This window comes from Lissotriton helveticus, chromosome 6 (genome assembly GCF_964261635.1).
Source record: "Lissotriton helveticus chromosome 6, aLisHel1.1, whole genome shotgun sequence".
NCBI lineage: Eukaryota > Metazoa > Chordata > Amphibia > Caudata > Salamandridae > Lissotriton > Lissotriton helveticus.
The window spans coordinates 314,782,934-314,809,360 of NC_136067.1; the positions used below are offsets into that span (position 1 = coordinate 314,782,934).

General features: G+C 46.9%; 1 protein-coding gene across 2 annotated transcripts in view; it reads left to right on the plus strand.

Moving 5' to 3' along the window:
- SMC6 (structural maintenance of chromosomes 6) overlaps positions 1–26,427 on the plus strand; it is a 1,026,872-nt gene that overhangs the window by 274,683 nt on the left and 725,762 nt on the right. For both annotated transcript variants that reach the window (XM_078647759.1, XM_078647758.1), the window contains exon 12: positions 1,438–1,526. In XM_078647759.1, the coding sequence (XP_078503885.1) occupies positions 1,438–1,526 (89 nt within the window). The remainder of the gene's footprint in view (positions 1–1,437; positions 1,527–26,427) is intronic.

Consider the following 26,427-nt stretch of genomic DNA (forward strand, 5'->3'; position numbering starts at 1 on the left):
GTACAGACATTCTGTCCCCAAGAAACCAACACAAAGGACCCCGGTCTCCTCCGGATCCATGATTCCTGCCCACTCTCCACCCAACTCCTCTTGCCCATGTCCAGGTGGACCACCGACCCAGGACAGGTTCCTTAGCAATCCTGACCTCAAGTCTAGCATTGGCTAACCCCTCCTGGACTCTACGACTACACCTGCAGCCTGAATCTAGAGGTCCCCTCTGACCGCTACCGACTCCGGTAAGAAGAATCCGTCTTCTAAAGCTACCCCTGCATCCAAAGCCCATGGGCCTTGGTGAGCTGAATCAACTGTGCCCATACGACCCCCTATATATCTAATTGCCTGTGCTGCCCTTGGTCTTCCTCCTGCAACTTCCGTTGTGATGCCTGCAGCATGTTTGTCCGAAGCAAGTTCTGCATTGAAAAGCATTGGGTGCCCGACGCTGAATATGCAACCTTCTCCCGGCTGCCCCTGTACCGCTGGTGGTGTATGTTTGGTGCTGCTTTGTGCCACTTCCTGTGCTTATTCTGAACCCCAAAGCCTTGCCCCTACAACCGATCTACTTACCTGCAAACAGAGTGACTTCGAGCAATCCCTGTCTTCATTGAAACGCAATGGCCGAACTCCGATTTTAACGTCTCCACCGGCCGCCCCTGTACCGCTGGTGGTGCAGTTTTGGTTCTCACCTGACCCTTGTCCCTTGCTGAACTTTGGTCCTAAAGACTGGAACTGTAAGTTGTGTACTTTCCTATTTAACCGCATTATTGTTTTCCTCTATAAGATAAAATTGAACTCTCTGAAAATTGCACTAAGCGACGACTTTAGAAACTGAAAAGTATTTTTATTTAAAAACATAATTACATTATCGTGAAGATCTTGGTCTTGAAATAAAGCACAAACAAAGCTTATTTTTATAAAATTGGTGTGGATCTCCTTTTTGGGTCGTGTGTCAATTATTGGTTGTGTGTGCAATAAATGTCTTACACTCTTCTGCGCTAGGCCTAAGGCTGATCAACCACACTACCGCTAATAGACCATCTTTGGTTTGCATTGAGCCCTAAACATTACTGGGGTAATCTCTGGACTCTGTCCAAGGTATAACCACCTAGTGGCATACCATATACAGAGCCAACTTACTACATATGCTCGTTTGTGTTTTTTCCTCCCTCAAAAAATGCAGTAGTGACTTTCGATACTGCTAAGATTTAAGAAAAAGTGAATGTTTTAACTCTCCTCGTCCATGCTTTTGTGATATGTCAATATGTGGTTTTCAGTCAGATTTATACTTTACGCCAGTAATGGGACTTGTTGTCAGCTAATTGATTTTTCATTAGCATTTTGTTTTCAGCACTCTGAACCGCCTTTAATTTGCTCTGCAGGTACACTTTATTTCACTGTTTACTTCTTCACTCGATTATTCACCGTTCACTTTCTTTTTAGGTTTTTTATAACCGCCACCGCTCGGAGCTGAAACGATTAGAAAGAGACGATGATCAACTTCGCAGACGAATTGAGGAACTGAGTAAAAGGTAACTGTTGTCTAATATGCTATTTTATAGCGAGGAGTAGAATGCAGGGGTATAGAACATTATCAAAACTGCAGTTTAATATTTTTTAAATATAATTGTTAATTTAAGAAGTCGACTGAGCTCACATTCTGAGTGAGGTAAGGTAAGGTAATTTTTATTATGCATAGTTAATTAAAACCAGTGCAAACATTTTTACAGAACAGGTTAAATATCATAAAAGAAGTTGTATCTTTAAAACGTCATTAAAAAAGCAAACAGTAAAAGCCCAATACAAAGTTCCAGATGCATTCCTTTTGGGTAGGAGCAGGTGTCAATAAGTTCAAATTGGCGTCTATATGTTTTACTGTGTAATGTTTTTTGGCAGTTTCTGCTCAATTAGCGCTAGGAACTTTACATACCTGCAGTTTAGTTTTGTGTTTGCAGGTTAAGACAAGCCAGTACTGCTTGCCTTCTAGTGCGAGTTCCTAACTGTTTAAGCTGGTCCTTTAAGAACAGCTGGCGTGCTGGCCTGAACTCTTGGCAGAGGCAAGTCATATGAAGTATGTCGCCCTTCTCTGTATTGCAGAAGGTGCAGGCATCGTGGCCATTGATCCTGAGCCATGGTGGAAAGTGCTCTCTAGTAGGCAAGACCCCTAGTCTGTATTTCAGAAACTTCAGTTTTATTGTCTTGGGATAACCCTGGCTGAAGTATGGTTGAGGTGTCAGGGATTTATATGTGTTTATGGTCATCCATGCATGGTTTCTTTTAGCAAATGACTCTTTATCCTGTAGTAGTGAAAGAGTTTTGACAGTTTTCCAAACCAGTTTTTTTAATGCTTTGTGTCCGAGTTGCATATCCCAGATCTCCGTTGGTTTGGTGGCCCCCAAGGCTGTCTTCAGGTAAGATCTTGCCTGAGATGCGTCCCTGCTTTGAATGTCTTGCCATAACCGCTCATTTAAAGTGTTAGTAGTAGCAGAACGAAGTTTATGGCAGCAAATGATGTAAGCTCCCTGTCTTGCAAGAGCTTGTTTTTGTAGTCCAAATTCCAGCCTGAGTTGGGCGGGCGATGTATAGGGCGGGAGCGAAAACATTGTTCGGTAAGCTTTTGTCTGGATTAAATCCAGATTCTTGGCATCTCTCCCACGTAGAGCCTCACTGCCATAGCAGATGGATGGTAGTAGCTTAGCCTGGATGATTTTCAGATAAGGAGTCAAAATTGGTCCTATTAGTTGGTTAGCTATGCTTTTTAATGTGGCGGCAATACAAGATGCTCTCCTTTTCGCTTCCAGCTTTTGCTGTGAGAATGAACCGTCTTGGTCGAAGATGACTCCCAGATATTTATAGTCCGAGGCTGGCTCAATTTTTTGGCTGCCCAGAGTCCATATCTTCTGCGTTTTTTTGTGTATGTTTATTGACATAGTGCGAGTTTTGCTCAAGTTTATTTTTAGTTTGTTTTCCATGGCATAACTATGCATTTGAATTAATAGTTGCTTGAGGCCGATGTAGGTATGGCTCAGTAGCACGACATCGTCTGCGTACAGAAGGTTGCTCAGGGATTTCCCTCCCCGCCTCGGGGAATGGGAATTGCAAGTGTTTAATATGCCTGGTAGATCCGCCATATACAAATTAAACAATATTGGGGCGAGCACACAACCTTGCTTAAGGCCTTTGGTGGTGCGGACTTTAGATGATAGATGTGTGCCGCCTCCTAGCTTCACCTGCACCCAGGTGTCAGAATGGAGAAGCTTCAGCATGCTTAGCGTGGAATGCGGTATTCCCCATTGTGCCAGTTTCCACCAGAGTCTATCTCTATCAATGTTATCAAATGCCGCACTGAAATCAATGTAGCACATGTGCAGCGGCAATTTCCGTGTTTTAGCTGCGTCGATCATTAGTGAGATGGCCAGAATATTGGTGGTAGTTCCAGTGTTTTTCTGGAAGCCAGTCTGGTTTAAAGGTAAGAGTGAGGTGAGCAATGCTTGTTTTGGTACCAATAGAGTATTGAACTTGTGATGCCTATGTTTAATGATCATCAACAGAGCAGTCATATAGAATGACAGACATTTAAACTGTAACGTCTGCTTTGAGTCAGTTTGGGGCTGGGCTTTTGCTGCGGAAATAATTCCACAAGTTTTATGCACACAGGGATGAGAGGTAGTTAAATGGCTGAGTTGCCACTTTGGGACCCTTCCAACTTGCTTTTATTTATTACATTCACACTTTGCCACATTGTTTTGTCATTGACCTATTCATCTCCCTGTGTCTTAGTCGCTGTATGAAACAGGCTTTATATTGGTCTGAAGCTCTAAATAAATCTCTTGAAATCAACTTACTGATTTCCAGTGGCAGTCTATTTAATAGGCTTGGACCCAGATTTTTAAAAATATTTTTTTTAAATATATACTCTAGTGCTAAGATCGTGGAGATCACTTTCTCGGAACTACTTCTGCAGTGCCAACGATATGGCTCCATGCCCTGGGACCAATAGGCTGGAAAATCTTTGGGGCTCCCTTGTGGGGCTAAATTACTACAGATGCCCACAGTGTGGTGGGAAGGGATTAGCAGAAAACATTAGTTCACCACCCCCCAATAACTAGATGATGCCACGTCACTCCAGTGCTCTGGCACCACCAGTGAGAAAATCCCTATGGCATCTTGCTCCTGCGGACCTGGTTTTCACAGGAGAATGAAGGAGTTAATGAATGATTGAGTAAATAAGATACTTGTATAGCTCACCGCTACTCCTGGGAGTGTTCTGGCACAAAACACATATAACACAGAAAAACCGGGGGTCTAAAGACTAGCCAAAACCGTAGGCTATACAAGGCTGGGACTCTTTTGCAAATGAGTCAAGACCTAAGTTCCTATACAGCCTATACACAAAAACAGCAGTAACCAAAACCAAGACACAAGTGATTGTTGGTGAGACTCATACAATGGTCAGTGGATTCCCATCAAAGTATCGTGATGATCAATATTCTCATTTGGTCATCCAAGAAATGGGATGGATTGTCTCTTGATCAATGAGACTCTTTCCATACCCAATCTCCGTATAGAATGGGTCAAGCCCACAATCACCTGCTTGACCATGAGAGATGAAAGATGTATGGGAATATGTGCAGTGCTGAAATGAAAAAGTGGTGAGTAAAATAGAGTGAAGAGTCAAGGAAGGAAAGAATTTTATTTGGATGCCGACTCTTCCCCTAATTAAAACCAAGAACAGTGCAAAAAAGCAGTTTTAACAAATAACTGCAAACGGGCCAACATGTTTCAGCCGATAGGGAAAAATCCCAAGGCTTTCTTCAGGGCGTCTGCTCTAAAAAATCTTGCGACTGCATACAGTGATAATAATCAAATTTCAACAAATAATATACGTGAATAAATCAAATTCAATAAAGGATATGGATGACTCAATCAGTCCATTACTTCTATTCCTCCGTATCAATCCTGTGTCTCACATCCAGATTGATCAGGGACTAGACCTCACCTCTCCTGGACCAAGCTCAGGAAATAGGAGGCCACGCTCTGTCCGTCGTTGCCTCTGGCGGTGTCTGAGTGAAGTGGGAGGCCCAAACAACAACAAACAAACAACGTCAAAAACTGGAGATCCCTACAGGGTGAGTGTAAGCCTCAACTTTTGTGACGACATATAAAAAACACATATAGATTGGTTTAGTTTGAGATTAAAACAGCAGTTATATTCAATATATTTCCTAAAGTATCATTCACAAAATCTTATCTACTGTTCAACAAACAAATTGAGACTAGGGTGCTCAAAATAGTGTTGTAGCGCAAGTGAAATAGGAGAGTATAAAGGTGTGCAAGTGCTATAAAAAATCTAATATATACAGGTGACTGATGAGGATAAATGGATGAAGTACAACACTTAGTGTAGGAGTGCTGTTATCCTAAATTAATTTAAAAAAAAACCTCACAGCCTAAATTGGGGTCAGCAGAGCGCTTTGGGTTGCAAATACACTGATGAACTGATGTATTTTTCTACGCTGGATACATAGATATACAGACTGTGTTTTTCCACAAATGTCATACAGATCCAAAGACGGTGTTTGTAACTCGTGGATGGGTAACTTCCTTAGTCTTTAGATGTTTCTCCGTATAGAGCTAGTGACATTTGCACACCTATAGGATAAATGCTTCTCCCAAGAAGGGTTGGCTTTATCTTGACTGAGACTCATCCATAGATTCATGGGCCAAGTTGATTGAAACTACTATGAGCAAATTCAATTGTCGAATACTTAGACTTAATCAAGCAAGGTTCTGTGAAGGTCGAGAGATTTCATCCATCCTCCTTTGAATTAGTCTGTTGCGTAAACTGATAAACTCCCAGATGGTGTTTCTCCTCAATATACAGTGAATTATTAAATTGTGCTTGGTATCTAGAGTTACACTCAGAAGAATATGTTATCATGTCAAGTACATCAAATTATCCTAGTGTGTTAATCCTTGTCACAACCACTAGGGGCTCCATCATTTTCTCGTCCTTATGATGACCCTGGTCCAAATAATTTCTGTTGTAGTTGAAACATCGGCAAGTATCTAAGTGGACTGTTTTTAATTGATTTTAGATAACAACACTCCTACACTGAGTTTTGTACGTTATCCGTTTATCCTCATCAGTCACCTATATATTTTTGCTTTCTGTATAGCACTTGCACACTTTTATACTCCCCTTTTTCATTTGCACTGCGCTACATCACTATTTCGAGCACCCTATTCTCAATTTATTTGTTGAACAGAATGAGATATTTTGTGAATGATACTTAAGGAAATATATTGAATAAATTCTGCTTTAATCTCAGTCTAAGCCAATCCATTGATGGTGTTTTCACATGTTGCCATGGAAGTTAAGGTTTACACTACCCCTTTCCCCTCCCCCTTCATCGAGACCTTTTGTTCCTTTACTAATCGTTCTACCCTGGTCACAGGGTTATTGGGTTGCACCTTTTCTCTAAAAATTGGAGATCCAACACATCAAATCGATACAGAGAGTCACTTTTTATTAATTTCCTTAAGTTCCTAAGTACATTGTTGGTTCTGCAGAGGTTGAGCTGCCAAAAACAAGACGAAAGAACTGCCTAGAGTGATCCGTTTGGCCTTCGGAATGAGAACCAGTAGCACATCAGAAGAACAAAGAGAAGCACCAATAGATATGAGACCCTCCCCAGTTTCCAGTGGTGCTTCTTTGAAAAGGCTTCCTGCTCTTAGGTGGCAGTGCGACTGCCATGCTCTGAGCAGGAATCTTTCCTTTTGATTTCAGGGATTGTATGAGTGTATACCAGCCATGTCCCAATACACCCAGAGTTTCCAGGTCCGACTGTGACAGCAGTAAAGGTTTTTAGGGAGCCAATGCTTTGCATTTGTAAAACTTTACTGGTTCCCTGTGGTGCACCTTTAGACCTCCTGGACTCTCAGGACCCTCCGGTTGGATTTCTGCCTGCAGGTCCAGCCTCTCCATTGGCTGTTCCTCTTGAAACTTCTTTGTGTTCAGCACCGACTCCTGTGCCAACTTTGGTACTTGCTCCACCTGCTTTGCTGGTTCCCTTCACATTGACGCTGGTGCTGACACCACCCATGCCAGAGGAGGATTCACAGCCCATTATGCTTTCTGACTCAGATCAGAATCCATCCCGGATTCGACCAATGGCTATCCTGATCCCACTCGTGATCAGTCAGTCAGCAACCCTTCTGATACCTTACTGTTACCACGTGGTATATCCCAGACTTTGCACAGTATTTTGGACAATGACCATTTTGTTGAAGGGGATAATTTTGTTCCAGAGTTTGAGGAGAAAAACTGGTATGAGAATTAAAAGATGCCACTGAACTGGATACTTGTTCAGATACTTTCCTCTTTTCTTTTTTTTGTACCTTTATTTTTGAAGTTTGCAGAGGAACAACAAAAATGGTGCATTCATAGTCATACAGTACAATACATAGTCAGCAATGCGTACATGTATCTGGACCAACAGTAAGATACAAATTACATGTCAATATAAACCATGGAGCCACTGGAACATGCCTTTTATTCATGGATCAATGTTCAAGTTACAATGCAGGGGCCAAATATCAATAATAATTACTCAGTAATACAATTGTCTCAGGTTAACCTAGAACAGCGCCCTGCCCCTTCGCAAACACTAGAGGGGACCACAGGGACAACAATCAGTCAAATCGATCCGTGCCTTGCAGGCCAGGTAGAGCGCTCTGTAGTATATTGTCAGTCAGCCAAATTCAGGACTGCAATTCCCCCCTGGCTCCCGCGTGTTAAAAAACATTAGTGCTGATGTTCAGAGGGCCTCTCATTCGGACACCCAATATGCGAGGAAGCTGGCATGCCTGCATTGTGGGGGTCATCATTCTCTAACAGATAACACTTCAATGGGGCCCAGATATCGGCCGGCCTAGAGGAAACCGACAGTAGTTCAGAATATGTAGCAATCTGTTCCTGACAGTATGTGAGATCGTGTAACCAGTTCTTAAATTTAGGGGCTCTGCCTCTTCCCCATCTGCAAGCTACCCTTCTCTTAGCTACCAAAAATGCCAGCGCAATAAACTTACGGTGTGCCAGCGGTATCGTCTCCACATACCCTAATAGAGCGATTATTGGAGAGGGTGCCATGTCTGTATGTATCATCTTGGACACCGCAACGAATACTTGACGCCAGTAATCTTGCACTCCTTCACATTCCCATGCCAAATGTAGGAAGTCAGCCCCGGGGGCATTGCATCTATCGCAGGTGTCTGTGTCTCGCAGGTGAAATCTATGCATACGGACTGGGGTATAATAGAGTCTATGTATAAATTTGTAATGTATAATTCTGAATCTGCTGCTTGATGAAACGCGTTCAGTTTGTTGTAAACAGAATTCCCATTGCTTGTCTGTGATTACCATGCCTAATTCCCGATCCCAGTGTGTCTTGGCCGCGAGTGGTGGTGCGTCTCTCAATGTATGTACAGTTCTGTGGATTGTGGACACCAGTTTCTTGGGTGTTTCATCCCGTAATATACGCTGCAGGGGCTCAAAGGCTGGAGGCTCACTAGGAAAGCCAGGCGTAATTGCTATAAGTCCCTGGCGCAGCCTAATATAAAGGAAAGTGTCAAGAGAAGACGGGGGGCCGTCAGACCCCAGACTATCTAGTGTGCGAAATATTGTTATAGTTATAGTTGTACAGGTCTCCCCATGTTGCAATCTGCAAACGCTTAGTCAGTTTATGGAAAAACGCCTCCTGTAACAGGGGCATGTCTGGATGATAGGTAAGCGGAAGCAAAGGCGAGTACAGCATGGGGGCATTCAACATAGCTCCCAAACGAGCCCATGCATTGACAGTGCACATTACCGTAGACGGCGTCCGATCTCTACTCTGTAAGGGAGTATACAATGCTCCTTCTATTGGAATTGGATGCGCCAGCCAGTGTTCTGCCGCAATCTGGGGCATGTACCGAGGTTGGTATATCCAAAAGTAAGCATAGTGTGCCTGAGCAGAATAATAATATAATTCAAAGTCGGGAATACCGAAGCCTCCTCGGTTGTATGGTCTGACGAGGACATCCCATCGCAGTCAAGGCGTCTTGCCCCCCCACACCAGACGGGTAAGCTCCGATCGGAGCTGTTGGAAAAAAAATCTGCCAGGATAATACGGTATATTCCAAAATAAGTGAAGCAATTGTGGCAGCACAGCATTTTTATGAGAGATGCCCTGCCCGCCATAGACAGTGGAAGGGTGATCCATCTCATGATATCAGTGATACGGGACATAGTTGTGCCATAGTTAATCCGCAGCAATTCCTCTCTATCTCTTGCCACCTGGATCCCCAGGTATCTGAAGTCTTCCTCCCACCAAGCAAAAGGGTAGTCCAAGTTGAATTTCACCGTAGCCGCCGTGAGGGGAAATAAACACGATTCCCCCAATTTATCTGGATGCCGGAAAGTTCGCCAAAGCGAATAAACTCCCTGAGGATAGGGTTCAAATTATGATTGGGATCTCGTATGTAGAGGGTGATATGGTCTGCGTACATTGATATCAAAATCTGTCGCTGATTACAGCGTAACGCCTTGTCATTATGATGTTGCAGCAATCTCACCCTAAGGGTTCAGTAGCAATGGCAAACAGCAGGGGAGAAAGGGGGCACCCCTGTCTCGTGCCTCGTGTGATGAGGAATTCTTGTGACAACCTGCCATTAATAATTACTTTGGCCACAGGCGTCTCATATAGGAGTCTGATCCAGGGTATAAATATATTCGGGAAGCCCATTCATTCCAGTACCTGGAACACGTAGTCCCATTCCAGGGAATCAAAGGCTTTAGTGGCGTCTAAGAAAATGGCCGCCATAGGCAAGTCCTCATGGATATTATTCATGATCATAAAGAAAGTGCGTAGATTGTGCGATGTCGCCCTACCAGGGACGAAGCCCGATTGATCAGGTAGAATCAGATTAGGCAAAATCAGATTAGGCAAAATCAGATTAATGCGTGTAACTTTAAGCTTAGCAAGTATCTTCACGTCACAGTTCAGCAGCGACAGGGGCCTATAGGAGTCGCAACTAACCGCTGGCTTCCCGGGTTTAAGCAATGATGTAATAAGAGCCATGCGCCTGGAAGGCGGGAGATGTCCGACCTCCAGGGCATCCTCATAGACCTCACGCAGTATCGGTGCCATAAAAATCAATATACGTTTTATAGAACTCTATTGGAATTCCGTCTAGGTCAGTAGCCTTGCCGGAGTGCATTTGCATAATAGCATCACGCACTTCATCTATTTCAAATGGGGTACTTAAAAAGGCCCTTTGGGTATCGCTTAGCCATCCCAAGGTGATATCCTGCAAGTAGTCCTGCAAGTTAAGCTTCCCTGTTCTAGTGGTTGTGTATAGTGCGGTATAGTGGGCGACAAAGGCATTAAGTATCTGTGTTGTATCACTGTATACCAGCCCATCTGGTCCATCAATCTCCAGTATAGTGGTTGGCTGTCATGTCAACCCGATTGTTGCAGCTAGCGCCTTCCCCGGTCGTTCACCCTCGCCGTATCTACGAGCCGTCCAATGTCGGCCTCTAAACTTGAACTCCCTTTTGGCTTCATCCGTGTACGCCGTAAGTTTCTCCCTGATTTGCGATGGCGTTAACCTGTCTGAGCCTCCCGCCAGCGACCGTTCAAGCGTTTTTAGCTCAGTTTCCAACTTAGTTAGTGTGGACAATATAATCTTAAGTATACCTGACCCCTTCGCAATTCCTCTCAGGGTCACCTTGAAGGCGTCCCAAATTGTCTCTACATCCCTAACAGAGTCCTTGTTACGTGCAAAGAAGTCTAAAACCTCCTCTCGTAACTCCTCCTGAAATACAGTGTCTAGGAGCATCGTAGGCTGTAATCGCCAGGCTGATCTCGGCGGACCAAGGTCCTCAGCCCGCAACGTTATTTTCACAGGTGAATGATCGGAGTAAGTCCTGGCTACGTGTTGTGCTCGAATCAGCGCGGGGCAGAGCTGTGGGGAAATAAAGATGTAGTCTAATCTCGCCCAGGACCTGGCCTGAGCCGTGAAGTGGGTGCCCTCTCGTGTAGTAGTATGAAGGTGTCCTCATGTATCAATCAGGGTATTTTCTTCAATCAAGGTGTGCAGTTCAGCCCTTGCTTTAGTTTAGTGATGGGGGTCCGGGTGCGACCGGTCAATGGCAGGGTCGTGTGTTACATTAAAATCACCGCCCCATATTATGCGATCTGGATCTGTGCTCATGATATTGGCCCATAGCTCAGTAAAGTAGGTAGGGTCATCAGTATTGGGTCCATATCTACATATCATGGTAACCGCCATGTATCCCAGCCTCCCCCACATGATACAATATCGTCCCTGAGCGTCGTGTTTACCGCCCCCCAAAATAAATGGTGTGCCCTTTTTAATAAGGATTGCGGTACCTCTAGCATAGGTCGAGTAAGAGGAAAAGACTGTATGAGGTGCCCACCTACTGGCGAAAGTGTGGTTGGTGTCGGATTTGAAGTGCATTTCCTGTAGAAAGGCGACGTGCCCAGCATGTCAGTCTAAGTACGATAACACTTGTCTCCGCTTCCGCGGGTCTCCCAGCCCCCGAACATTCCAGGGCATAAGATTCAAATCAGTGCCTGCCATTAGTCGTAAGTGTCACATTGATAAAGGAGCATGTTCGTCGGGCCTACCCAAGAAAGCCACCTGATCGGAGCATGTTCCGCAATAGTGCCCAAGAATAGTACATAAGTGTTGTTTTGTCCCAGCTTCCATGCAACGCATTTGTTGTTGAAATGGTCAATACTCGAGTGTGTATGTTTCGAATGCCCCATAAGAACGACTGGCACCCCCTCACCGCCGCTCAGTCTGACCCACAGTCCCTCCCTGGTCATCATAACAGTCATCCATGTCTTGTAATCATCATGCAACATATCCCTCTCACCTCCACCCTCCTCCCACTGAAGCATCCCCAACTTGCGAGCATACATTACCCACCCACCTCCCCTATTCCCAAGCAATGGAACAATCCCATCCCATCCCAAAACAGTAGCAAAAGCATTTCCCCAAACAACACAGGAACAATATCGGGGAACACCCACAAGGGGACAATCTAGAGAGCAACACCAACACTGCCCCCTCCTCAAGCCCAAGGGCCTGTGCGTTCGATAGGCTTTTACGAGGGAGGGCAGCGGGGCCTGGAATACGTTACCACTGGACGAGCAGCATTCAATCCGTTGTCACAGGCAGCAGTTAGTCCCAGCTCCAGCATAGCGCCGAAGTCCTTGGTTCAGCCCAGTGGCGTTTAGCCTAGGCTGACAACATACTAGTTACAAAAATCAGTCCTCTTCGTCGTCATTTCGGACATCATCTTATTGCGCCCCCCCGCGTCCATTACCTCCCCGGTGTAGTCTCTTAAGCGAGCGTAGGTAATCCTCGGCCTGCTGTGGGTTCGTAAAAAATCTTTGCTTTCCCTGGTGCTTCACACGGAGTTTCGCCGGGTATAATAACGCATAATCAATTTGTGCTGCACAAAACTTTTTCTTCACATCTATAAATTTCCGCCTTTCCGCCTGTACCATCGGAGTGAAGTCCGGGAAGATTGAAAAAGACACTCTGTTGTACACCAGGTTTTGCTTGGTGCGCGCAGTGCCACATCGCGGTCACGATAATTTAATAGTCTTGCAATGATGAGCCTAGGAGGTGCGCCCAGTTTTGGCCAGGGTCCAAGAGACCGATGTGCACGCTCCACAATCAATTGCGTGGAGAAAGACTCGGCGCCAATAGATGTCAGGAGCAACTTTTCAATGTAGTCTTTCATGCGCCCGGTGTCGGTGGATTCCGGAACACCCGTGACGCGAATGTTATTGCGTCTACTGCGGGCCTCCAAATCTTCGTTCTTTGAAGCAATAACACGCAACAAATTCTCAATTCGTGCCAACTGGGTTGTATGGCCCGCAGTGGTGTCCTCAGTCTCTGAAATACGCCGTTTGGCCTCCGTAAGCTACTCCTCGTGTTTATCCACTTTGTGCACCATTGCATCCAGCCTCGAGGACATGCGATCCACTTTTTCAACGATTGTGGCAAATCCCTGTCTCATTTCCTGCAGGATTTGCCTCATGTCAAGGTCCGAGGATGATCCGCCAGGGCCCGGTCTGTTAGCTCCCTCTGCTTCCGCATCATCCGTATTCGCCTTAGGCCCTTTTTTCACCGCAGTCTCAAAGTTGAGCTTGGGGTGTCTGGTTTCCCCATGATATCACCAACACTGAGAGGACCACAGCCAATGGTGCGTAGTCTGTCCGTAGTATGCGCTAGAATTGATCAGGCAGCGCACAAAAGGTTCATCAAAGGGCACCGGGTGTCCTAGCAGTTCTTCTTCACAGGACTCTGGTCAGCAGTGCCAGTTGTGCTTCCCTGTTGGTATCTGGTCTCACGCCGCCAGCGCACGTTGGCGTCCGTTCGCCTGTCACCACAACTGGGGGACCTTGTAAATAGCATCGCAATTGCGCCTTGCTATGCAATGTAGTGTCCCTCCCAAGGACCTGGTGCAGGTACGTTCCCACGATCTGAGGCCTCTGTTTCCACAAACACATTAAGATAGTAGGCTGGGCAGCGCGTGATCAAAGCAGGCGGTTATGGCGCCTGTCCGGTGGGGGGGGCCCGGGATGCAGTGCTTGTCCTCTCAGTTCAGGCAACTTCTGTCTAGGCGCAGGCCTCTCAGCACGTTCCGAATCCCTGTATGGTATTAAGCAGTGTAATAGCACCACAGGCGTCACACATCAGCAGTGAGCACCGCGTTCGGTGCTCCGCAACGCTCTGGCAACAGTTCCTCAAGGAGTAATAGGCAGCATTAGGCAGGCAGGTCAATCCCTCAGCGCAGGCAGATCGAGCGCTCCCACAGGCTCAGCCGGCCTCGTCCTCCCGTGCGTACAGGCAGGGGCGGTTAGTCGTCGCAGCGGTGATGGCCGCTTTACCGCGCTCGGCCTCCGGGCTCCTCTTCCGCCATAGCAGGCGCAGGCAGTGCGGCCTATACGCCGCGTGGTAAGCCCCGGCCTCGCCTGCCGCAGCCAGCCGTGACCCGTGTGGAAGCAGGGTCAGTCTCGGCAACAGGTTCCGAGGCGCGCATCTCCGGAGTGCGGGACAGGATGCGCTTCAAATTTGCATCGGAGCTGGGCAAGCCCTTACTGCACACGTAGGTGCACTTAGATGCGTGTTTTGTCCAGATTTGAAGGATATTCAACGGATATTAGATTCCAGGCAGCAGGAGCCTCACAAGGTGGCGGCCATGCTGCTCGTGCGCCCTCTAGCGTCCCCCACTTTACTTTTTTCTCCTCCTAGGCTTGCCACTGAAGAAACGGCATCCTTTGCTGTCTTTATGCGTAGGGCTGTGAAATTACTGGACCTACAGCCATCTACTATGGAGGTGTTGCAAGGATTTCTGCTCATACACAGAACTGTGCACAGAGACCTAGGACATTAGTGAATTGTGGTGTACCAGAAACTCCCCTCAGTACCTAGAAACCCCAACCAGCTAGCAATCAGTGTCACATTAGCTCTTAGTCCTATAGCAAAGTAACCAATGATTAGACAACCTAGAACATGCGACTTAGGACCATCTCAGGAATGGTGGGAAGTGAGAACACTCTTTTGTTATACTCTCATACCAGTCCACAACAGGAGTAAAAAAGAGACACGGTAAGGTTAACATATTTATGACGTGATCTCATGCGCAGTATTTTAGTCAACATAAGCAGACATATGATTAAAAATAATATGGTCAGCATGGTTACAACTGCATCAGCCTGGATAGCTTGACTCCAGTGGTGTGGAGAGCCTGGGACTCACGTCTGAGCATACCCAGCCCACTTGGGGTGAAAATTGCAAAAAACACAGTTGATGGATTTAGGCCCAGATCCTTGTACTGGGGTGAATGTATGACATTGTTCTACATTCTGTCCATCAACTGTGTTTTTTGCAATTTTCACCCCGAGTGGGCTGGGTATGCTCCGACGTGAGTCCCAGGCTCTCCAAACCACTGGAGTCAAGCTATCCAGGCTGATGAAGGCTGATAGCCAGAAACCGGTCCTTGGATGCTTGATTCCGGTCTGGGAAAGACATGGCTTGGTAGTTCGGACTGGACTGTTCCCATGAGGCACATGGTCAGAGCTGATTTGCATATAGCCAGTGTCTAACCCAGGGTGGTGTGGAGTGCAAAAAAACCGATGGATTTAGGCCCAGATCCTTGTACTGGGTTGAATGTATGACATTGTTCTACATTCTGTCCAAGTGTGTTTTTTGCAATTTTCAGCATGGTTACAACTCCATAAAATACAAAAGGAGGAATCATATTACAATGATAGTGCAAACTGGTGATATAGCGCCTAGTTTTAACACCCTCCCTATATAGGAATTATGTATTATAAACTATAGAAGGTCTCTTGAGCTTGTTTTGGGGGACCCCATTACCTTTCCGCTCAGTAAGTATAAATTACATCTGGATCAGCAAGTCTCTCTGCATCCCTGGAATCTTCCAAGTGTGTGAAATTATGGCAAGTGTGCTATGATAAAGGCGCCAGAATATTGCTTGGCTCGCAGCTGCCAAAATGTTGTGTCTAGAATGAGTTACACGGACATGACGATAAACAGGCTTACATGTTATGATAACCTTGATGGCTCAGCACTCACTGTACAGACTGGGGGCACGATGTATGTCTAGAGATGTCAAAAAACAAACCTTTTCTCATTTATAGACCTTTGTGAAAGCTAACTTGCAAAAACAGCTAAGCAGTGTTGTATGCAAAAAGCAGCGAAAGGTAAAATGGCGTTTAAACTTCTAATAAGCCATGCTAACATAACATGCACGTAAAAAAAGGCCCCAAACCATACTACACCCTTCCGTGTTCGGGGAACGCACAATAACCGGGGCAAGCTTCATAGAACGCAGAGTTCGAGTCAGAAATTTTGCCAAACTTGAGAATTGGGAATAAAAATCAGAATTAAAGTAACCAAGTCAGTAAAACCAATCACGGGCGCCCATGGTGTGAAAAAAGGACCTTAAACATATAAGGAAAAATGAAGACATTAAAAGAAAAAATATTCACAAGTTCAGTACGTGTTTATGAAGCAGAAAAAAAATCTGTACTTCAATCCAATACCGTATAAGCACTATACATTGCAACTGCCTCCAATAGGTATTCGTTATCATCCATGAACATTTTAGCCATCCAATTAAGTAAAGAGAAAGAACATACATGTTCCTCGACTGCCGGAGCCTCTAGTACCATCAGAGGACAACTCTGGCTTACTTCAAGATAACTGCTCTCCAGAAAGTCATTGGCCGCAGTCCAAATGTTCCAATTGCCTAGAACCCCATGAGCCGCTGCGCAGGATTTAATCCCGGCACTAGGACAATCTAGTTCATGAGCAACTAAGGGACTCATTAGTAGACTAAAATGCAGGTCAGGAGACACCGTGTTGCAGAGACAAAAGTCCAGGGCCCATTGAAATCCGCAATCCAGGCAATGGAAAACAGGCTGCACACAAGTGAAGGATGAGAACCGGAAAGATAAACCATATGCCACACTCCGAGTCGCCAGAGGCAGCGATCCATAGTATTCTAGCATCCAGTTACGAAGGAGGAGCAGCTGGGACAGATCGTCGTGGGGCACAGACTGTGCATCCATTTTGCCGTAAACAAATTAACAGCAGTACGCCCACGCCTAAAGCCAGGAGCAAAGGGAAACCGCCAAAGACACTCGAAAAAATCAAATGAAAAAATGCAGGGATCACACCAAATATAGTTTGAAACGAGGTCACAAGGCCAGAGCATACTACTTTAAAAAAATGTGCCAGGCCAGTAGTAGACTAGGCATTTAAGATTGTGTGAATCAAAGCACCGAAATGCAAGGGTAGGTCTGTGTTTAATGTTAATGAGATTCATAAGAGCGCACAAATACCAAACGGTGTCTTGGCGCTGAGGACACAAGTAACCTGCTGAGCGCCTATCCCTGGAACAGCCATGTTTTTAGGTTTCTCCTGAAACCAACAAGTGAATTGGCACTCCTGATCTCTAGTGGAAGAGAATTCCACAATCTCGATGTGCCATAGTAAAAACCACGGCCACCCCAATGAGAGGTCTGAATTCTGGGTACCGACAACAGTCTTGCCCCCATCAAGCGGAGCTGTCTGGTTGGCTGATACCAGACAAAGAGTTTCTGGAGAAAAGCAGGACCTGTATGCGCCAAGGCTTTATAAGCCTGACACAGTGCTTTAAATGTAACACGCTGAGCTACTGGAAGCCAGTGCAGCCTGCGGATCTCGCTGACACAATGGCATTGGTTTGTTGACAAAAAGTAAGTCTGTTGTCGATCAACACCCCTAAGTTTTTAGCTTTGACCATAGGTTTAGGAGGCGCACCCATCTCAGCTGGCCACCAAAGATTGCTCCAGATAGGCTGCAGATTGCCGAATATTAAAACTTCCATTTTTATCGGAATTAAGTTTGAGACAATGCCTGCTCATCCAGTTAACCGTAAATAATGCCGTTTGGAACTGCAGGGTAGGAGAGCTCTGATGTTTATGAGCATCTACCACAATCTGGGTGTCGTCCGCATATGACGTCAGCCTAAAGCCAAATTTTCTAATCAGAGGGGCCAGTTCGGAGACCTAGATATTGAACAGAGAAGGATTCCACAAACTGCCCTGCGGTACTCCACAAGGTAAGTAGTAAGGCTCGGAGTTGAAGCCGTCAAGAGACACCGTAGATCTCCTCTCTTTCAGGAAGGATGACAGAGGGGCCAAGGCCGTTCCATCAACTCCCAGATGTTTTAACCGATTTTGCAAGAGAGTATGGTCCACCGTGTCAAACGCGGCAGATAGATCGAGGAGCACCAATGCAGCTGTTCCCCCTCCATCTATTACCGCTCTGAGTTCCTCCGTGGCCTTAATGAGCGCTGTTTCTGTGCTATGTTCCTTGCGGAAACCAAACTAGGAGTGATCCAACAGTTAATTTTCATTAATAAAATGTGTCGGTTGAATATTCATAATTTTGTCCACAATTTTTGCTGGTAAGGGTAAGCGGGCAATGGGACGGTAATTAAGAGTGTTAGTGGCATCTAAAGTAGGCTTTTTTAGCTAGGGAAGAATGGACGTCTCCTTCCAGCTGATGGGAAAGATGCCAGAGGAGAACATCAAATCAAAAATATTCGCAAGCACCGGGTTTACCAGGTCTGTAAAATCTTTAAGAAAGACTGATGGGCAAGGATCCAAAGGAGAACCTGCCTTTGCTTTCTTTAAATAATTGCTCGATAATTCTGAAGAAATGGGGGAAAAGTTGAGCAAACTGCTCTTGTCTAAATCTAAATCATGCTCTTGGAGAGCGATGCACGGAACTGAATCATCATGCCATATCATTAGAGAATTGTTGGTTCCCCATCCTACCCGGTGCATTAGTTACTGTAAGTTTGTTGAGAACAGCAAAAAGCTCTTTAGAGGAATACCTTGCTGATTAAATCTGTTTACTAAAATAATTACTTTTTTCTGCAATCAGTAGTTTTTTATAATTTGTTAATGTCATCTTATAAGCTTGTTTATCTGAGTCAAGATAGTTCAGTCGCCAGTGTCGTTCCATAGGTCGACAGTGCTGTTTTTCCTTACGGAGCAGATCAGAAATCCAAGGTGCCGACCTATTACAGGATAGTTTTTTAATAGGAACACTGACCGCCTCAGAAATCCAGTTCGTATAGTTTGTGACGGCAGCGTCCACATTATCTGGAAGTTGCAGGTAGGAACCTTCCAATTGAGTGCGATGGACTTTTTTGTCCACTTTACTCCATGCTTTACAGGAGGTAGCAGGTGGCTTCAAGCTGCCAACCTGTCCAATCTTACTACTAGGAAGACTAAATCTAATAAGTGAATGATCAGACTATGATAAAGGAACAACATCTTTAATCCTTAGCTCATTAGCAGATGAACAAATTCCATCCAAAGTATGACCAGCCGCATGGGTGGGTGGAATTACCAATTGAACCAATCCAGCCGCCTCTAAAGTGTCTAACAACATGGTTGTCTCTTTATTGTTTAAGTCCTCCAGATAAAAATGTAAATCTCTAAGAATGGTAAAATCTTCATTTAAAAGAGCCGCTTCTAACATAGGGTCAAGATTGGCTAGAAAACTAGCTCTCGTACCTGGAGGGCGATATAGTAACATGCCCTTGAAAGTCAATTTGGCACTGAGTTTGCATGTAAATTGAAGAGCCTCATAGTACGGGGTGGAAATTGGGTGGATAGTAACTACAAAACAGTCTCTAAAAATAATAGCTATTCCACCTCCTCTTTTAGAAGTCCTATCTATCAATCAATCAATCAACAAAATTTGTAGCGCGCGCTACTCGCCCATAGGGTCTCAAGGCGCTGGGGGGGTCGCTACTGCTCGAACAGCCAGGACTTGATTGGTTTCCTGAAGGACAGATGGTCCAGGGTCAGCCGTAGGTGGGTGGGGAGGGAGTTCCATGTCTTGGCTGCCAGGTAGGAGAAGGATCTTCCTCCGGCGGTGGATTTGCGAATTCGTGGGACGGAGGCGAGGGCAAGACTGGCGGATCGGAGCTGGCGGGTGGGTGTGTAGCATGTAAGGCGGCTGTTGAGGTACTTTGGGCCCGTGTCGTGGAGAGCCTTGTGTGCGTGGGTGAGGAGTCTGAACGTGATCCTCTTGCTGACGGGGAGCCAGTGCAGGTCTTTGAGATGGGCAGAGATGTGGCTGTGGCGAGGGATGTCCAGAATGAGTCGAGTGTGAGAAGTTGGCCTGGTATATGATGCTCACTAGTTCTAGTGATCACCTTGTACCATGCCAAGCAACCCCTTATGGTGCAGGTTGTAAAGTCAACCTTATAGACAAGCTATCCTAGGGGTAGCATGGACTAAGCAGTCTTAGGCTAAACTCTGTAAAGGCATGTGAAGCAAGCTGTTTTACCATACACAATCCATTGAATACCAAATGAAAGGACACCACACAGATATATATTGAAAATATATATAGATTTATTACTACAAATATCCCTGATACTCTTTATGAGCACAGAAGCAAATGCGTTAAAACAAAACACAGTTTAAATACACAAACGTTGCACAATTATGGATGAGCCCTAGGGGCCACCTAAACCATATACTAAAATAGTGGTATAAGAACCACTATGGGGAAAGTGAAGAGGCCTAGGGCCTGGGGAATCGCTGGAGCTGTTCGGGACTAGCAGTGAAGAAGTCGGGAAAGGCCCGCGGGACTCGGGTGCAGTGCGGAAAGTGCACGCTTTACCAATGCAATGTCAATGGTGCGTAAAAGTTACAAAGTTAATTAAAAAGGAACCTTCCGAGTGACCTAGAAGGATGAAACTTGAGACACAGACACTAGAGGTGTGTACCAGTGTGGGAACACCGGCGGAGCTGAGTTACCTCACCCACAGGAAGCGGGTGCATAGGGTCGAAGTAGTGTCGGGTTTCGTCACGTAGGTCGATGGTGCTTGGAGCTGAAGATGCTGCAGGCGGCTCGATGTGAAGAGTTCCGGTGGATCCAAGGGTGGATCTGAAGAGGTGAAGACCTGAAAGCAGAGGGGACAATGTTCAAAGTCACTAGCCAGTGACTACCGTGGAACCAGACTGGAACCAGGCAATGTCGGGTGCAAACAGGCGTCGAGGTGTAGCTTCTCTCTGCAGCCACGTGGACACGAGGGGTCGAAGACGTCCAGGAGTCGGTCACGAGCTGTCCCACGCAGGCTTCTCGCTGTTGGCGGTGTCGGCAACTTGATTGGAGCAAACAGGCCTTGGCTAGTGCAAGCCACGCAGGAATCGAAAAAGGCTGGTTACTCGGACCAGCAAGGTCAGAGCAGGTACTCCTTTTTACAGGAGCAAGGGCAAGTCTGGAGCAACCAGACCCGCAGTGCAAGTTGAAGGTTTCGTCGCCAAGATGGCCGCTAGCCACGTGGCAAGTGGCCGGGATGGCGCGTCGAGTGGCACGATGCAAAAGGGCCCCACGCAGATCGTGGAGATGCTGGGGGGCTGATCTTTGGTGCAAGGGCTGCTCGAGGTTAGGGCTTCTCAAACCCCAAAGCACAGCGTCGAGGGTGCCTCTGATGCTGCGCAGTCAGCGTTTTGGGGGTCTTCCAAGATGTCCGGTCCCACGTCTCTCGGTGCCTCCACAGGTCCCTTCTTTGCAGGGACTGTGGATCGGGCGGTGAGAAGTCTGGGAGTCTGGGTCTTGTCAGGCTCTGGGCTCGGGCTCCGGCGGGAGGCGGCGGCAAAGCAGACGTCGAGTTGCTGGTTGGTGCCTGTGTTCACAGGGTGGTCACTCCTTGGCCACAAGGGAGATTCTCTTCCGTCTTCTGTGCAGCAGAATGTCGAAGTCCAGTCTTCTTCTGTATTTCAAGTTGATTCAGGATGATCTGAAGTCTCAGGACACAGCTCCCACTCTTATTCGAATCTGGGGGGCCGGATCACCTACTAGGTCCCTCCTCTGGGTGGAACCAGGAAGGGGGTGGTTACACCCCCTTTCCTTTGTCCAGTTTCGCGCCAGGACTGGGGCTGGAAAGCCCCAGCACCGGTTTTAACTGGCCTATGCACAGGGACACCTTGTGTGCCCCAGGCATGTCTGATTCTATTCAGCCCTGTCCTACCCAATACACAAAATCCTGTCTGGAGTGGTGCTAGCACCTCCCCAGGCAGGAGACCCTTTGTCCAAGCTGCCCTCGCTGGAAGGACTCCCAGCAGCAGGAGGTCAGACTTGTGTCTGTGGTGGCAGCATCCATTTTGAGATGCTAAGGCTCTGTTTAACTTTAACCGGGGTTCAGGCTAGGTACATGTCGTGTCCCTCTAGAAGGGTGGAATGCTACCCCCGTCGCCAGAACTGGCGAGGGGGTAGTATTCCAATTCGTATGACACCTTACTCGACATGTTTTGATAAAGCCAAACCCAAGATAGCATTTAACCGCGAGGTTCATAATGCACTTAAGAGTATATGGTATGGCAATATCATGAAACAGCTAAAGGACATGGTTCCGAAAGCTGCAGACAGGCTCAGCTCATGCCAGAGCACCATCTCACATATTTCCAAGCACTCTGCCTCCAGGATTGATGAGGCCTTCCATAGGAGTGACTGATAGGAACATATGTGTCCATTTTAGGTTGGGTATAGGCATACTACACCTAAGTAAGGGGTGGTTACACCGACTTACCCCAGCTGAGTGATCAGCCAGTTGTGTCAAATATGGAGGCCAGGCCAGGGGTGGCACAATACATGCTGCAGCCCCTGGTAGGCCTTGGAAGCACCTATGCCCTGGGTACCTGGGTACACTGTTACAGGGGCCAATAAGGTGAACCAGTTCCAATTTCGTTATGCATCTAAAGTACATGGGTTACAATTTAGAGAGAGAACAGCAGGCTGTGGGTCAGATTAGCAGGCCCACAGCCACATTAAGTCATAAACCAGTGAAGCAAAAAGCAAAAATTTGGGGTGACCATAGGATAGCGGACCCTACTCTCCTACACAACCCCCCCCCCCCAAACGCAGGGACATTAGACTAACCTTGACCAGTTGTGTCTTCATGTTCTAAGTGGAAGTACCTGGAGAGACCATCTGCATTACCATGGTCAGTCCCTGGGCGGTGCTCCACTGTAAAGTCCATCCCCTGTAGGGAAATGGACCACCTGAGCAGTTTGGGGTTTTCACCCTTCATCTGATTAAGCCATAAGAGGGGCTTATGGTCGGTCTGAATCTTGAAGTGAGTGCCAAACAAGTATGGTCTCAACTTCTTCAGGGCCCACACCACAGCAAAGGCCTCCCTCTCAATGGCTGACCAACGTTTCTCTCTGGGGGTCAGCCTTCTGCTAATGAAAGCAATGGGCTGGTCTTGACCATCTACATTAAGTTGTGAAAGCACAGCTCCCACTCCCAACTCAGAAGCATCTGTTTGGACAATAAACTCTCTTGAGTAGTCAGGACTCTTCAGGATAGGTGCAGAGCACATGGCCTTCTTCAGGTCATCAAATGCCTTTTGACAGTATTCTGTCCACTGAACCTTTTTGGGCATCTTCTTGGATGTCAGATCATTAAGAGGAGTCACAATGGACCCATAGTTCTTAACAAACTTCCTGTAGTACCCAGTCAGGCCCAAGAAAGCTCTGACCTGAGTCTGGGTAGTTGGAGGAGTCCAGTCCTTTATGGTCTGAATCTTACTCTCCAGTGATTGAACTTGGCCTCCACCCACAAGGTGGCCCAAGTACACAACCTTACTCTGCCCTATCTGGCACTTGGTTGCCTTGATAGTGAGGCCTGCCTGTTGCAGAGCCTCTAGCACTTCCTTCAGGTGGACCAGGTGATCCTCCCAGGTGGAGCTAAAGACAGCAATATCATCCAGATATGCTGCACAAAAGTCATCCAACCCAGTAAGGACTTGATTCACCAACCTTTGGAAGGTGGCAGGTGCATTCTTCAAACCAAAGGGCATCACCACAAATTGGTAATACCCACTGGGGGTAGAAAATGCTGTCTTGGCTTTAGACTCCTCAGCTAACCTGATTTGCCAGTAGCCAGCTGTCAAGTCAAATGTGCTCAAAAACTTGGCAGAAGCCAATTTGTCTATGAGCTCATCTGCCCTTGGAATTGGGTGTGCATCTGTCCTGGTGACAGCATTGAGTCCTCTGTAGTCCACACAGAACCTCATCTCTCCCTTTCCATCTTTGGTGTGAGGTTTGGGGACCAGAACCACTGGGCTAGCCCAGGGGCTCTCTGAAGGCTCAATGACACCTAACTCCAGCATCTTTTGTACCTCAGCCTTGATACAGTCTCTGACATGGTCAGGCTGCCTGTAAATGTTGTTCTTTACAGGAAGACTATCACCAGTGTCCACCACATGGGTACACCAGTTAGTCTGACTGGGTGTCAGGGAGAACATATGCCGATATGACTGCAAAACCTGTCTACAGTCATGTTGCTGGTGTTCAGTGAGGCTGCCATCTAAGGCCACACCATCAACTGAGCCATCCTCAGGGTTCTGAGTCAGCAGGTCTGGGAGAGGGTCACTCTCTTCTTCCTGCCCCTCATCTGTAGCCATGAGCAAGCCCATGTCTGCCCTGTCAACATATGCTTTCAGCCTGTTAACATGGAGCACCCTGTGGGGGCTCCTGGGAGTTCCTAGGTCCACCAAGTAGGTAACCTCTCCCTTTTTCTCCATGATTGTATGGGGTCCAGACCATCTGTCTTGGAGTGCTGCTGGGGCCACTGGCTCCAACACCCATACCTTCTGTCCAGGCTGGTACTCAGTCAGGACAGCATTTTGGTCATGCCAGGCTTTCTGTAAGGCCTGGCTAGCCTCAAGGTTTTTGGATGCCTTCTCCATATACTCAGCCATCCTGGAGCGGAGACCAAGTACATAGTCCACTATGTCTTGCTTGGGCTTTTTGAGAGGTAACTCCCATCCTTCCCTCACCAGACATAGGGGTCCTCTTACAGGATGTCCAAACAACAATTCAAAGGGGCTGAAGCCAACTCCTTTTTGTGGGACCTCTCTGTAAGCAAACAGAAGGCAGGGCAGAAGGATATCCCATCTTCGCCTGAGCTTCTCAGGTAATCCTTTGATCATGCCCTTTAGGGTCTTGTTGAATCTCTCAACAAGCCCATTGCATTTTGGATGATAGGGGGTGGTGAACTTATAGTTAACACCACACTCCTTCCACATAGCTGTCAAGTAACCTGACATGAAGTTTGCACCTCTATCAGATACTACCTCCTTAGGAAACCCCACTCTGGAGAAAACTCCAAGTAAGGCCCTGGCCACAACAGGAGCTGTTGTGGTCCTAAGTGGAATTGCCTCTGGGTACCTGGTGGCATGGTCCACCACCACCAGTATGAATCTGTGCCCAGATGCTGTAGGGGGATCCATTGGTCCAACAATGTCAATCCCCACTCTCTCAAAGGGCACCCCCACCACAGGTAATGGTATTAGGGGGGCCTTTGTGGTACCACCTGCTTTGCCACTGGCTTGGCAGGTTACACAGGAGCGACAAAACTCCTTTGTATCTTCTGACATGTGAGGCCAGTGAAAGTGACAGACAAGTCTGTCCCATGTTTTGTTCTGGCCTAGGTGTCCTGCTAAGGGAATATCGTGTGCCAAGGTAAGAAGGAAGCCCCTAAATTGCAGAGGTATGACCAACCTCCTGGTTGTACCAGGCTTGGGGTCTCTACCCTCTGAATAAAGGAGCCCATCATCCCAATAAACCTTATGGGTACCTTGAGCATTCCCAGCAGCCTCAGCAGCAGCCTGCTGTCTGAGGGGTTCAAGAGAAGGACAGGATAACTGAGTCTGCCCTAGAAGGTCCCCCTGTCCCCAGAAACTCAACCTGATCAGGTTCAAGCTCTATAGGGACATTTCCTTCAGGAGTCTCAGAATCATCTTCCTGTGAAGGCTGATCCTCACTTGTAGGCATTTGGGAAGGCCCCGCCTTTGCCCTCCTGTTCCTTGTCTTGGGAGGTACTTGGTCCATTGTTCCAGGATCCAAGACCTGAGGTTCAGAGAGGCACTTTTTGGCCTGTGACCTGGTCACAGCAAGGACATGTGATGATATCCCTAACATCTCTGCATGAGTCCTGTACTCAACTTCTGACCATAGAGAGCTCTCCAGGTCATTGCCCAACAAACATTCTACTGGGAGATCAGCACTAACCACAACTCTTTTTAGGCCAGTTACCCCTCCCCAGGAAAAGTTAACAATTGCCACACTATGTGTAGTAGTGACATTGCTGGCATTGGTCACCAGGTAATTATCACCTGGTATGTACTGTCCAGGGTCCACAAAGCTAGGCGTCACCATAGTGACACTGGCACATGTGTCCCTGTATGCTTGAGCCACTTTTTCATTAATTAAAGGTGTCTGTCTGTACTTGCCCAAGTTATTGGGACTGACAGTAGGGGAAAAATCAATCTCCCCATCACAAATCAGAACAGCCTGTGTGGGGACTCTGACTAGGTCAGAATCTCCATAAGTTCCCTAGGTGATACCCACTACCCCCTTAGTCTGTGGCCCAACACTGCCAGCTGTTCTAGTGGGTGCAGGTGCCTTAGGGGCTGCAGTGTTGGTGGCTCCACCCTTTTTACAATCACTTGTCCAGTGAGTGGTGTTTTTGCAAAAGCTACACCAGGGTTTTCTTTGACCTTCTTTCTTCTTCTTCTTCTTGGAAGTTTGGGACCCACCCTCAGTATTAGTTTGGGGCCCTGTTGAAGACTTCTGGTCTTTAGCTTTCTGCTCCCCACCCTTCTGGTCTGTTTTCTTTTGGTCACCACCCTGGTTCTGGTTCTGGTTCTGGTTCTTTTGCTTAACTCTGGTTCTAACCCATTTGTCTGCCCTCTTTCCCAATTCTTGGGGAGAGGTTAGATCTGAGTCAACCAAATGTTGA